The sequence below is a fragment of the Cricetulus griseus genome, chromosome 2 (genome assembly GCF_003668045.3).
Source record: "Cricetulus griseus strain 17A/GY chromosome 2, alternate assembly CriGri-PICRH-1.0, whole genome shotgun sequence".
NCBI classification, from domain to species: domain Eukaryota; kingdom Metazoa; phylum Chordata; class Mammalia; order Rodentia; family Cricetidae; genus Cricetulus; species Cricetulus griseus.
The window spans coordinates 59,607,267-59,620,474 of record NC_048595.1 but is presented as its reverse complement, the minus strand read 5'-3'; the positions used below and the strand labels follow the sequence as shown (position 1 = coordinate 59,620,474).

Sequence of the window (13,208 nt, the reverse complement as noted above, 5' to 3'; positions counted from 1 at the left end):
TTTTTTTTTTTTTTTTGGTACCAGATACTGTCCTTTTGTAATCAGAAGGATGGTCATTTGAAAAACTAGTACTGTAGTTCTGACATAAGATAATTGACAAGAAGCCCCCAGACCCAGTTGCATAATGAAATAAATACAAAAGCTTTGTGAAGTTGGAGTTCCAAGTAAGCACCAGATCCTTTGGCATAAATTCATTCCAATTGATATACTTATTTGAATATAACCTTTTATACTATGTAGGACCATGAGCTCTACATCTCCAGTTGCTGGTAGTTATCCTATCAGTGTCAGGTTTGCTTATTCAGTTGGGTCCTTGAATATTTGCATCACATAACAGTAGTTTTCAGCATGGGGTCTCTGGTCCTGGTGGGCCCAGAAATGGGAATTCTCAAGTCCCACTTGAGACTATGAGACCCAATGTTTGAATAGTCTCTCCAACGAGGCAATTCTGATGCATACGAAGGTTGAGAACCACTATTGCAGAGTGTTTGACTCCCAGCATTTTGGAGGTTAGCTTATTTTAAACAGAGGGGAGCAGTTCAGAGGAGTGCTAAAATGGAGTCTGGAGTCTCACTGATGTTGGGTGAGATCCAGTTTTGTAGCTTATGAACAGTGTCTGTCTGTAAAATGGGTTGTCCTGAGAGTTAGATGACCTAGTCCATAGTAAGTACTTGGAACAATACCAGCTCAAAGCAAGAACTCAGAAATTACTTATCACCACATTCTTAGTGGTAGTTTCTTTGAAATAATTTGCACTTTTCCAGAACCATGCCAAGGAAGTTTGCCTACTTTGACATTAAAATCCATTAGTTTGTTTTGAACATCAGCTCTCTGATATATATATGATTTTCTAATATCATACACTGGTCATTTGCAAAATGCTGGCTTGTCAAGTTTTGAAGGTCTTCCAAATATTGGTATGTTTTATTACATAATATTAAAACATCATATTAGTTATCATGCTGAGAAATCTTACCTGAAAAGCACTCTACACACTAGGAATTTTTTCCTGAAAATCTTATTTTTATTAGAAAATTTAAATTTGATTGTTGGCAACAAATACTATGAAATATTTTTTTCTTGGTGTGATGGGCTCATTTCTTTAAGTTTTTAGTAAAATAGTCTGTCATTAGGCAGTTAAAATAGCCATAGTTTGTCATCATTCTTTCAAGGAAATAGTGCCTCATATACAGAACTATTTTAGTTCTCAACTTCATCTTACCAGTGTTTTTCCTTGACATGACTATGACACTGGGGTATACAGCTGAATCCTTTATGCATATTCCCCCATTTTGTTTTTTTATTGTTTACATTATGTTTACCCAGCATCTCAATTTTTTTGTTTATGTATAGAGGTGTTTTACCTGCATGTATATCTATATATCATGTGCATGCCTGGTGCCCATGGAGGCCAGAAGAGAGTGTCAGACCCCTTAGGACTGGAGTTATAGATGGTTTTAAACCACCATGTGGGTGCTGGGGATTGTACTGTTGTTCTGGAAGAGTAGCAAATGTTTTTAACCACTGAGCCATCTCTCTTGTCCCTCATAAATGGATTTTTAAAAATTAAGTGGCATTAAAATGCAATGGATACTAAAATAGTTTGATGGACTTAGAAAATAGTCTTGACCTCATAGAACCTCTCAAAGGGCTTTGGGATTCCTTGGGATTCTATGTAACATTTTGAAAACTGCTTCACTAAATACATATTAAGTGTTTAGACTGGTATTTGGAACATGGTAATTATAGCATTGTTATATTATTGTGTTTGGCTTACATGCCAAACTCCAAACATGGTCATAGTTTTCATGAAAAAAAATGTGGCACTGCAGCTCCCTGTTGCATGTATAGGCAGCTAGGCTCTGATACAGGAAATGGATAGCTTTAGTGTTGGGAAAATAACATCATGCTTACTGTTCCTGATTACCTTTGCCTTGAGGTTCTGTTGACTTACTAATGACCGAACAATTGCCACCTCCCCCAGGACAACATAGAAAAGGCTGCCTTTGTCAAACTGTACTTGATCTCTCAAGGACGACTCCCCTTGATGAGCCTGATGGATCTGATCACTGCTGCTGTGCAGCACCATGAAAAAGAGCCTCTGGCCTGGATGATTCTGCACAGCTTATACCAGGCACGAATTGTGAGCCATGCCAACACAGGTGAGGATGTGCTTGCTAGCTCTGCAGGTGTCCGTGCCTCCTCAGAAGCTAATGTGTGCTCAGGTTCATAATGCGGAATTCCCAAGTAATCAGTAAAAATACTATAGGACAGAAAACCTAGTTTATTTGCTGGTGTGGGTTTGGCCTGACCCCAGATGATAGAGCCTCCAGTTGATGATAAGCTGTAACTCACACCATCCGCTTCTTGTACATAGGAATGAATTCTTTTGAGGATTTTCATATTATTTCTGTTCCTCTAGACCAGGTCCTCAACCTGTGGATTGTGACCCTTTTGGGAGTCAAATGCCCCTTTCACAGATGTCAACATATCAGTTATCCTGCATATCAGATATTTATATTACAATTCATAACAGCAGCAAAATGATAGTTATTAAGTAGCAATGAAAATAATTTTGTAGTTGAGGTCACCACAACATGAGGAACTGTATCCAAAGGTCACAACATTAGGAAGGTTGAGAACCACTGCTTGAGACCTTCATGGATGCAAACACTAAGTTGCTTCTATCAATTTACTTTATTTAGTTTTCCAAACACACAGATGAAAATTGATTCTGCCCAATGATAGAAAATGGTTTGGGGTTGGCCATTTAATTCTAAGCCCAAAGGAAAACTGAAGCAAAATGAAATTAGGTGAAAAGACTTGTCAGTCTTTTTTTTTTTTTTTTTTTTTGAGACAGATATGAAGACCAGTCTGACCTTAAACTCAAAGAGATCTAAATGTTAGGATTAAAGGTTTGTACTGCTGTGCTGGGCATGTTTTACTCAGAGAGCATTTTAGACGTTGGGCTGTAAGAGCCTCTTGACAATGGAACTTGTTCTTGGCTTCTCTGACCTTGGCTGTGTGTTTATTAGGTCAATTGAGATGTTTAAATTGAGCAGTTTGCATATATGCCTTAGTGTCTAAGTACTGAAGAAATGACCTTGTGATGAGAAATTCAATTTTCTTTTATTTAAGTAGTACATTTTGTATATTGTGTGTGTGTGTGTGCGTGTGTGTGTGGTGTGTGTGTACCCATTGCTTTGGTGTATATGTGGAGGTTAGAGGACAGTGTTGGGTATGTGGGTCTCTCTTTGCAGTGTGGATCCCACAGATCAAACTCAGGTCATCAGGCTTTTATGGCAGGCACAATCACCTGCTGAGCCATTTCACTAGCCCAAGAAACTTAATTTTTCATTCTAAAGTAAAAGTACGTTTACTGGGAAAAGAAATTAGCAGCTTTTTCCAGGTTTTGATAAAAATACTTGGAATAAACTGGGTCTGTCTGATGTTACTGTTGGTCCTGATGAGCCTACTTAAAAGTGGTTCTCCTTTTTCCTCTCATTAAATCCATGGGGCCTTCCCACATACTTTTCCCTGTGCTAGAACCCCTCATTTAAGGGGAAAAAAAGAATATCAGTGTCTATGCTGGCATTGTTCTCTGGTTACCCTACGATGGCTGGTTGGTGTTTCTCTTTTTATGTCTTTGGGGCAGACTTCCAATTATTCTTTTGTATTGAAACAGGAGAGCACAGGAGGACTGTGAAACAGCTAACTACTGACATTCTGCACTACTGCCTAGTCCAGATTTCTCCTGATGAGTTCAGTTTTCAGAGAAAAACTTCCAGTAAATGTGTCCTATCACTATTGAACAGGAGGGCTAGAAAAAGGATTTACTTAAACATAAAAGCTAAAATATTTTCCTGATGTGACTAGTGTAAAAACTGTATTGGGGCAGCGACATCTCAAGCACTGCATCTCACAGCTGTAAGGAATTCTGAGCACTCGTCCTGCTTCATCTGTGATGGTTATTGCTGATCTGTTTCAGGTGTGTTGAAGAGACTGGAGTGGCTCTTAGAACTGATGGGTTATATGAGAAACCTTGCGTACCAGCAACCATCTGTTCAGAGTGTGGCTCTCGATGAGGTACATAGAGAAGCAGCAGACTTACCTTAAAATGTAAAATTTATATTTTCTTTCCCAAAAGAAGACTTTGTGGCTATCTCCTCAGCTGTAACAAATACCTGAGGTCATCAGCTTACAAAGTGAAAACGTTCATTTGGTTCAGTTTGGGGATTCTAGCCTAGGGCCATTGATCCTATGGCTTTAGATCTGTGGAAGGAGTGTGTTGCTGAGCCAAATCTAAGACCCATAGTTCTTTTCAGGTCACAACCTGCCCCCCGCCCCCATAGCCAAAAGATCTCTCACTAGTTACTACCTCCTATAGGGTCTACTGCTTTCCAATAGCATCACCCTGGGGACTAAGCCTGGAAGCCATGGCCTTGGGGTCATCCAAGATCAATCAAACACACTCTCACAGCTTTTCTTCCATTTATTATGAGAAACATTGGAAACTCTTGATGCCCCAAGAACTCTGCTGCGTTTCTGGGGATTCTCAGGGCTCTCTTTTGAAAATTATCCCCCCCACCAAGACAAGGTTGCTCTGTGTAACCCTGGCTTTCCCAGATTTCACTCTGTAGACCAGGCTGCCTCAAACTCAGAGATCCGCCTGCCTCAAAAGGTGTGTGCCATCACCACCATGCCACCCTACCCTGCTATTTTAACAAAACACGTCTTTTGATGCATAGGACTCAAAGAACACTAGTAGAAGAAACCCTCATATAGTATGCATGGAAATGCCAGGCCCAGGCCTCTTCTCTGGCTCACATGTGACTAAAAATGCCTAGGACAAAGAGATTCCTGAAGTGTTTGTAGGTCATCTGTAGGCCAACACCTGCTCGAAACATGTGGAGAGGGTTTTCATCATATCTGCAACATGACCTATGATATCCCAAAGGAAAGGCCTCTTGTACTGGGGAGTTGTAAGGACACCCCATAATACAAACATAGCCCACTCCCCACTTTTTTGCCCTTAATTTTCTTTGTAGGCATTCTTCCTGGTAAAGTATAATTTGCATAGCCTGATATATTCTTTGAAATCCTGTACCATTTATCTGGAAAAGTTGTGTGTCTTTTTGAAGTTATTAATTTGGTTTTTTGTTTGTTTGGCTGGCTGGTTGTTGGTTGGTTTTCTTGAAACAGGATTTCTCTGTGTGGCCCTTGCTGTCCTGGAACTTGCTCTGTAGACCATGTTGGTATTAAAGGTGTGTGCCACCGCCACCTAGCTGAAGTTATTAAAATTTTAATTCATCAGTTAGGATCTTAAGAGACTGAAAAATACTTAAAAAAAAAAAAAGGAAAAAGAAACTTTTTAAGCTAATGCAGTCTCCCCCCCCCCCGATTTCCTGAGCTTTTATTAACTTTGTTTTCTTAAAAAAATCTCAAAACACTTAGCATGCAAATTAGCTGGAAAAAGTATAATTGAAATCACAGTAATTCAGCATCTTGGAAGTGTCTCCATTACTGTGTCTAAGTCTTTTACAAGTGTCTAATGTAGTCTGAAGTATGGATGGATTCCAGACAGATTTTTTTTTAATGCCTAAAGATAAACATTTTATTGTTTAAAAATAAAATCAGATGTTTCATATTTTTAAAAATCAATTTTGTCCACATAATAAATACCTTTCTTAGTTTATCTATGTCTTTAAAAACACCAGAAAATGGAGTATTTAGATCTTGATATGATTAAGAGTAAGTTTTCTCTTGGAATGTTGGAGGAATAATCCAGCCTCACAGAAGGGAAAATCAGGAACCTTCCAAAGTGCAGTGAGGCTCTTCAGTCAGCTTGGAACTGAGTTTGCTGTCCAGTACAGTTCCTCTTCTGGGGCAGCAGGAGTGGTGAGAGAACGGGAAGACAGCCTTGCATCACGGTGGAGGCTGTGTTTGTGAACTTGTGTCACTTTGAGTAAAACATATGATCTCATGTTGCTTCTATTTTCTTAACAGGCTTTGGACTACTTGCTGCTTATATTTGCAGCTGCAGTGGTGGCGTGGGCAGACCATGAGGCTCCACTTCTCCTTGGCCTCAGTGCCAGTTGGTTGCCATGGCATCGAGAGAATGGCCCTGGTGGTCCAGCAGCAACCTTGCTTGGCAAGAGTCCGATGCATAGAGTCACTGTGCAAGAGGTTCTCACTCTCCTTCCCAGTAGCATGCTACTGCTGCTACAGAAAGACCCATGGAGGGAACAGACCCAGAAGGTGAGGGGTGGTGGCCACCTGCTTAGCAGGGCAGGCAAGCTTTTGTCTCCAGCAGTTGCTGCTATAGGATGGAAGTAGGAATTAAATGAAACTTGTATCACTCTGAGGGCTTTTACACTCAACCCCAAGGATCACTCTCATTGCCATGTCATAGAGGCCAGGGTATCTGTTGTCTAGAAACAACACTGACAACAGCAACAACTCATTTATGGTGAGGGGGCAAATAGAACAAAAAGCTTGTATCTTCATTCACTTATTGAGGGCACATATGCTCTTGATCCTGGGTGGAAAGAATACATTTTACTTCCAATCCTTGAAGTCAGGACACATAGGCAGACAAACTCAAGATACGGGATGGTATGCTGTGTGGGATATGAGGGGAGAAGTAAGAGAGGGACATGAGCTCATGTTCAGGGGTGACTTGGGGAATGTTCCAGGGGAAGTGTAGGTCTTGAGTAGCTGTCTTACTGTAACACAGTAAAGGGTCCATTTGTATTCTGTCTCACAGAGCCACTATTTGTACCTGCCATAGCTGGCCTATTCTAGAGCCTGAAAAGGGTTCTGTCATAGCCCAACACAATCACTCCTGACCTCAGAAAAGCCCATGTCATAGGAAGCACTTTGGGATTTAGTCTTCAAGTGTACAGACTCAGCAGAACACATGGAAATATTGTCTCCTTTACTTGGCTTTATCTGGCTCCATCCTGTCTTTAATACAGCTGATTGGAAGATTCTTATTTTGAATCCCATTTAATCAAAACTGGATTTTTATGATGTTAAAAGCTTTAAACTAATAATTTGTTGCTTATTCTTGAAATATGAACATTAATCCTTAAAAACATTCTGAACCATGAACCTGGCTTAGGTACAACTAACCTCACTGAGTGTCTCAGCGAAAAGGCCTTTCAAAGTTAAATCAGGTAAGAATTAGGAAGCTACCCCCAAGCTTTGCATTTTATTCTACTTTTAACCAAAATAAATGTGGTCCCTTCTGTTTTTTCCAGACTGGGACACCGTTCATTTTGGATACGGGATAGACATCTTTAATTGACTATGTGTTTGTAGTGACTATTAATCTACTAGTAAGTTAGTAAACAAACTGAGGAAGAAAAACTTATATTCTTGGCCAGAATGCATATAGAGCCAGTGAGAGGTAGCATGAGGCAGAGAAAGTAGCTTTGCAGCCAGGTATAGCTAGGCTCAAATCTTGACTCTGCTGTTCAGAGGGAAATGACTTGGACAAGGCCACTGACCTCTCTGAGTCTCTCAGGATGACTAGAGATAATGTTAATGATAAACAAAAGTCCTCTGGGCCCATGTCTAGCTTACTCTATCTATACTAGGCCTTAGTATATCCACTAGGGGAAGTGGCCTTTGTGAGGCCTTCTGATTTGGGAGTTGTATCTTTCATCCCTGTCTCACTTCTGCACCCCTCCTCCTCTGATGGTATTCTTACTTCCCATGTCATTTCTACTTCTCCAGCCCCAGCAGGAATTGCTAAAAGACTATTGCACTTCTCCTATATGAAGGCCCAAGAGATTGACTAATCTCATGCTGATGTTGGGATTCACTTCACTGATTAGCGTTCTTTTTCACCCTAGTTCATTGACTGGCTATTTAGCATCATGGAAATTCCTAATGAAGCCTTTGCAGCAAAGTCCAAGGATCTTTTGAAAGGTATTTCTTCATGCTTTTTTGCCGAACATGGCTGTGCTATGCATAGTTTAACACATAGTTTCCAAAAGTGTCCTTAATGTGGCCTTGCAAGTTAGAAAAAAAATGGGTTAAAAAGGAAGGCCAGAGCCTTTAAACATAAATTTTAGATAAATGGTATTAGGTATTTTACTATAATGGTAAAATAGTTAAAATTTGCAAAATTCAGAAAAGTAAAAATACAGTTAACCGAAATTCAGAGTTCTGGAGACAGTATTGATGACTCCCATAAGTTTTTCTCCATCCTGTATATGAGGACTCTTAGCATATTTGTAATGTGAAACATATTGGACAAGTACGCAAACAGTTCTGATTTCACCTTTCATGTTTTAACATTACTTTTAAGTCCTAAAACACATTCTTATGCTAGCTTCTAGTAATAGTTGATGCTTAGTAGTTTCCAAAGAGAACTAGGCATCAGCCATGCTTTTGAGCATTTTGTACTTCTTCACAGACTGGCACATTATGACTTTAGGAAACCTCACATATGGAAGGTCTTTCTGAAAGTTTTATAGTGTCCTAAACTCAGACATGAGGTCTGATTTGATCATTGGCCACACAATCTAAGATAGCTTGTACTTGTCACCTGTGTCTTGGGATTTAGGGTTCTGGAGCTACTACAGTGTCCTTTGCATGTCATATGACATTGATTGTACTGGGAAGTGCCATTCCATTGGCCTACCCTGTAATGATTTATCTAGCTTGGAATCATAGTATGAGTCATATTTTACTTTAAGGATATTAACACAAACAAATATTAATAAATACTAATATAGGTAATATTTTTATTACTAAACAGCCAGGAATTCTGGGTGAATAGCAAGCATGTAGATGGGGGTCAGTGCCTGAATGTGATTTTAATCCAGCACAGGGCTTGACTGGGAATCAGGGCCATAATGAAGATATTTTCACTTTATCCATTTCTAGGGACTTGCTGATAAGACTCCCTATATTCATGTGCTGCAGGGAGTTTGGGCTGGTGATTGTTTCAAACATATGCTGTCTTCAGTTACAAAGCTAACAACTGCTATCACTAAAGAAAACAATCACTTGGCTTAAGGAATCACACCTTTACTAGATTACAAAGTCATTGGCTTACTGGAATACCTGGGTTCCTTCCATTCCTTCACATTAATTTATTTTGCATAACATCTGAATATATTAATATTCTACAGTAAGACAAGAAATATGTAGTAATTACTAAAGGATTATTTTATATTATTCAGGATTTCTCTACTTTAAATTGCTCCTTGGGATCTGTAACACAACAGGAAATACATACATTACAGACACATATCCAAGTAAAATTTAGTGTTGGTACACTTGCTTCACTGAGCACAAGAACTCAGCCTTATTATAGGTGTGAAATTTTTCTTTAATTAAATATTTAATGGAGATAATTGTATTATGTATAAAAGAACAATTTAAGCTAAATTGTTACAGAGGGAACATACTCATGTAAATAGTAATGGCATTAAGAAAAACAATATCACTAGCATGCCAAACTTCAATAGTTCTGCAAACTTTCCTATTTACTGATTATACGATAACTTTCAAAAAAGAAAAAAAACTACCTTTGTGATCTGTAAAAATCGATAGGTTTTTTTTTGGGGGGGCTATTAAAATTCTAAATTCTGCCAAGATTTGAGGGAAATCATTACTTAGTCTTGAAGACTAGTCAAGTGGGGCAGTGCCAAGCTCTGTTTTGACACCTTCTTTGATCAAAATGACCCTTTTCAGACACAGCATGGCTCTGTCAAATGTATATGTATGCACTGTGTTCTTTTCCTCTTAGCCACACTGCTATCCTTGAGAGTTCTTCCAGAATTTAAGAAGAAGGCTGTATGGACCAGAGCATATGGTTGGTGACAGTCATGGAACCAGCGCCATTCCCCACGGAATGAGGCAGACCAGATAAACACGTTTTTTGGGACTGGTATCTGAGATTGGTGAGAATTGATTTTCCTAGTTAGAGGTCATGGGAAGGTGGCTCCATACTGACATTTCAACTTGTGCATGCCAGGAAAGGGGTGCATTACTTGGGTACCCAAGTATTGGAAACTGAAATAGGAACAGAACTTCTGTATGACCAGAGTTCATTGTAAAAATTTCCTTTTCTTTGTGAAAACTGAAATTATATTTTCTCTCCCTTAAATTCTAGTAAAATAACCTTGTGAAATTTGTGCAATGTGACTTTGATTTTTAAGTGTGTGGGAAGATGTTGCCAGTGAAAGTAAACCACAGAGGAGACAAGGGTATAACCTATTTTCCATGAAGCCACAGAAGAAGTCATTGAGTCAGTGAGTTAGACAAATTTTATTCCTGTTGATAAAACACACTTAAAACTGCTAGGCACATTCAAATCACTAGGCATGACACCAACTGGTACCCAGTTTAGGTTCATCAGTGTTAGGTATAACTCCTGGGCATGGTTGTGATGAGTACAAGTGAAAGTTATCCCATTCACAAGAGTAGTAGCTGCAAAGGAGACTATTAGATCACAGAGAAAATCAAGGCTGGTCTGATGAATTCCATTGTGATGCTTGGAAGATCGTGCCTCCTACCTGGCAAGGTGTCTGCCAGCAGTCTCAAAGGTAAAGTAGTTCCTTCCCCCATAGGCACAGGAGAAGCAGCACTGTGAGAACCCTAGAAGCCATCCCATGTGGGTCTCTAAACATTTATCTGGTCCCTGGCAGGTGGGATACACTTACTGGAAAGACCTAAGTCACAGGGGAGGCAGCCCCAAGCAAATGGTCTGAACTAAGTTTCCCCAGGAGAAAGACGATAGGATGCTAGACTAGCAAAAAAGGATAAATGTCTCCTCAGAAGATCAGTCTTTTTATAAGTACAGCTCACTTCACCAGAGAGATCTGTGAAAAGTTTGTGATGGTATCACAATTTCAGCTACCGCAATGGCTGGAGACTCGGGCAGCATCTTAATTTTGATGCTAATTAATTATTGTGACTTCAACTGGGCTCAGTCTTAACTCATCATAAATGTACAAACAGAATCATTAGGAAGAAAGTCTTGGCATTGATGTGAGGTGCTTTTGTATCTGTCACTCAGATAGTGCCTGGTGCTTCACAAACACCACGCGACTTCTACTCACAGGTGGCACATACTTTCTTGTCCCAAAGTGCACCTGCCAAGTTCAAAGTAGAGCTACTAATTTTATTTTCCAGATATATAATTTCTTTACAAGTTGGACTACAAGGAAATAAGTTTAAGCCAAGCAAGAAAAAAGGTAACAGCTATTTACACCAGCTTTTTTTCTCCTCCCATGTGCGCTATTGTATACTCCCTACCAACTAGAGACTGAAAGTCTTCTAGCATTTACTCTGGGGTGCCTGACCCTGAGCACACTAGACTTTTCATTTGGCTTGGCTTATTTGAAGTCTTTCAACAATACCATAGGGAACATTGTTTTCTATTTTAAAACCGAGCAAAATTATTTAGAAAGTGGGAGACTTTTACCTAAAACCAAGGTCCTAGAGCCTAAGATCCAAAGCTATTGCTACTGCATCAGATACCTTGGCTCCCACTTTAAGGTGCAGATCTGCTGAGAGAAACACCAGGTACTGGGAAGCTCAAGACTAGCCTACCAGACCAAGATTGTCTGCATGCATTAAAGAACTCTGGATTCCAGGGTACCTTGGAGACGCAGGAGACAATGAGTACTGAAGAGGAAGTGGGCACTGGAGACATCATGAATCAGCAACCAAACAAATTTGCTGATGTCCAAGGAAAGGAAGAAACTGCCTAGACTTCAAATTTCAGATTTCTCATGTCTTTTCAGCCCAATTTCTTTTCAAACCTGGTATTTCCTCCTGTCCTTCACAAGAAAACAGAAGTTTACCAAAAGAAGGAAATAAAGTAATCCTCAGTCCCCTCTTTCCTAGTTCTTTCTGTTTTGAGCAGTCATGGATAGAAGTCACGTGGTTTTCTGCCTATTAGACCTCTAAGGATTCTAAATAAGATTAAACTCAGAGGTATGCCAATGAAATAATAATAGCCTCCTGGTTACCTGTATGATCTCCAAATAAGGATTAAATTGTTTCATCAAGATGCTCCACTTTGTTTTACACAAGTAAGCTGCTGCTTCTTTTTTAGACCATGTTGTTAACTACATAAAGGAGGTCTTTGTTTCAAGTTCTCTCTTGTCAGCTTTTGAAAACACAAGTTGCCAAGACAAACAGTATTTGGGGATGCACCAGTGTAGGGTTAAAGCTACATTATGCCTCAAGGAAGTATCCGAACACAGATTGGATTCAAAAAGTGTTCATTTGGCAAAAATGTGGGTATTTGTGAAATTGGCTAAAATCATGTTCCAGTCATAATATAATGGCTCCATTTTAACCAAGGAGCTGCTAAAGACATTTTATGACTTGAATTAGTTGATGTTAACTTCTTTTGGAGTGGAAGTTATTTGGTGGTGGGGCCTTGGGAAGTAAGTAGGGATGAAGAGGGAGCCTTTCTGAAGATTAGCAAGTTTCACAAAAAGGGACCTGGGAAAGGTGCTTTCTTTCTCCACCATGTGGGAACACAGCAAGAAGGCATCCTTCTGCATCCCACACTCAAGAATCACTTGTCACTTGTCATCTTGGTGTTGGGCTTTTTAACTTCCAGAATCACTCAATTTAATATTATTTGGTTGCAGTAATCCAAACTAAGAGAGCAGTGGATACAAGAGATGAGACACTGCTGTAATCGTAGAGTAGATGTGGAGAAGCTTTGAAATTAAATAGAAGGTGGAAGAGTTTTAAGATGCTGATGTCACCTTTTAGGGTTTGATAAAGGTGATTGTGGTCAGAGGTGAGGAAGAAAGGACATCTGGAATGGAAGCCCCATTTAATTAGGGAACTCATCAGCATACAATTTAGAGTTGATAAGTTGCCCTCATGCAACTTAGGAGGCAGCTCTGATGATCTTTGATTCAGGAGCACCCTTCCCTGGTAAGGGTCCATTCTGTCAAGTTCCAAGAAGTCTGTCAATTAGCTACAGCTCAAAGTAGCAATGTTCCTGCTAGAGTAGCTCATCAGATCTATAGTTCACATCTACACTAATGTTACTGAATTGGCTAGCATCTTGCTCTTGGATGTCCAAGCCTCCAGAACTGTAAAACATAAATTTCTGTAACTTTGACAATCAGATGCACTTTGTGACACAGCAGTGACCTGAGCTAAGACACAGAAAGATGTTTGATAGGTATCTAAGCATATGTAATGATCAAAGGGAT

At 39.6% G+C, this 13,208-nt stretch overlaps 1 protein-coding gene across 4 annotated transcripts in view; it reads left to right on the top strand.

Annotated features, from left to right (window-relative positions):
- Focad (focadhesin) overlaps positions 1 to 10,154 on the top strand; it is a 293,087-nt gene extending 282,933 nt beyond the window's left edge. For 3 of the 4 annotated variants that reach the window (XM_035439808.1, XM_027400387.2, XM_027400389.1), the window contains 5 exons: positions 1,985 to 2,162; positions 3,989 to 4,086; positions 6,007 to 6,258; positions 7,860 to 7,935; positions 9,767 to 10,154. In XM_035439808.1, coding sequence (XP_035295699.1) covers positions 1,985 to 2,162; positions 3,989 to 4,086; positions 6,007 to 6,258; positions 7,860 to 7,935; positions 9,767 to 9,840 — 678 coding nt within the window. In that variant the 3' untranslated portion in view covers positions 9,841 to 10,154. Of the gene's footprint in view, positions 1 to 1,984; positions 2,163 to 3,988; positions 4,087 to 6,006; positions 6,259 to 7,859; positions 7,936 to 9,766 lie in introns of those variants that run through there. The other variant, XM_035439809.1, reaches the window with a different exon arrangement.
- The last annotated feature ends 3,054 nt before the right edge of the window (positions 10,155 to 13,208 follow it).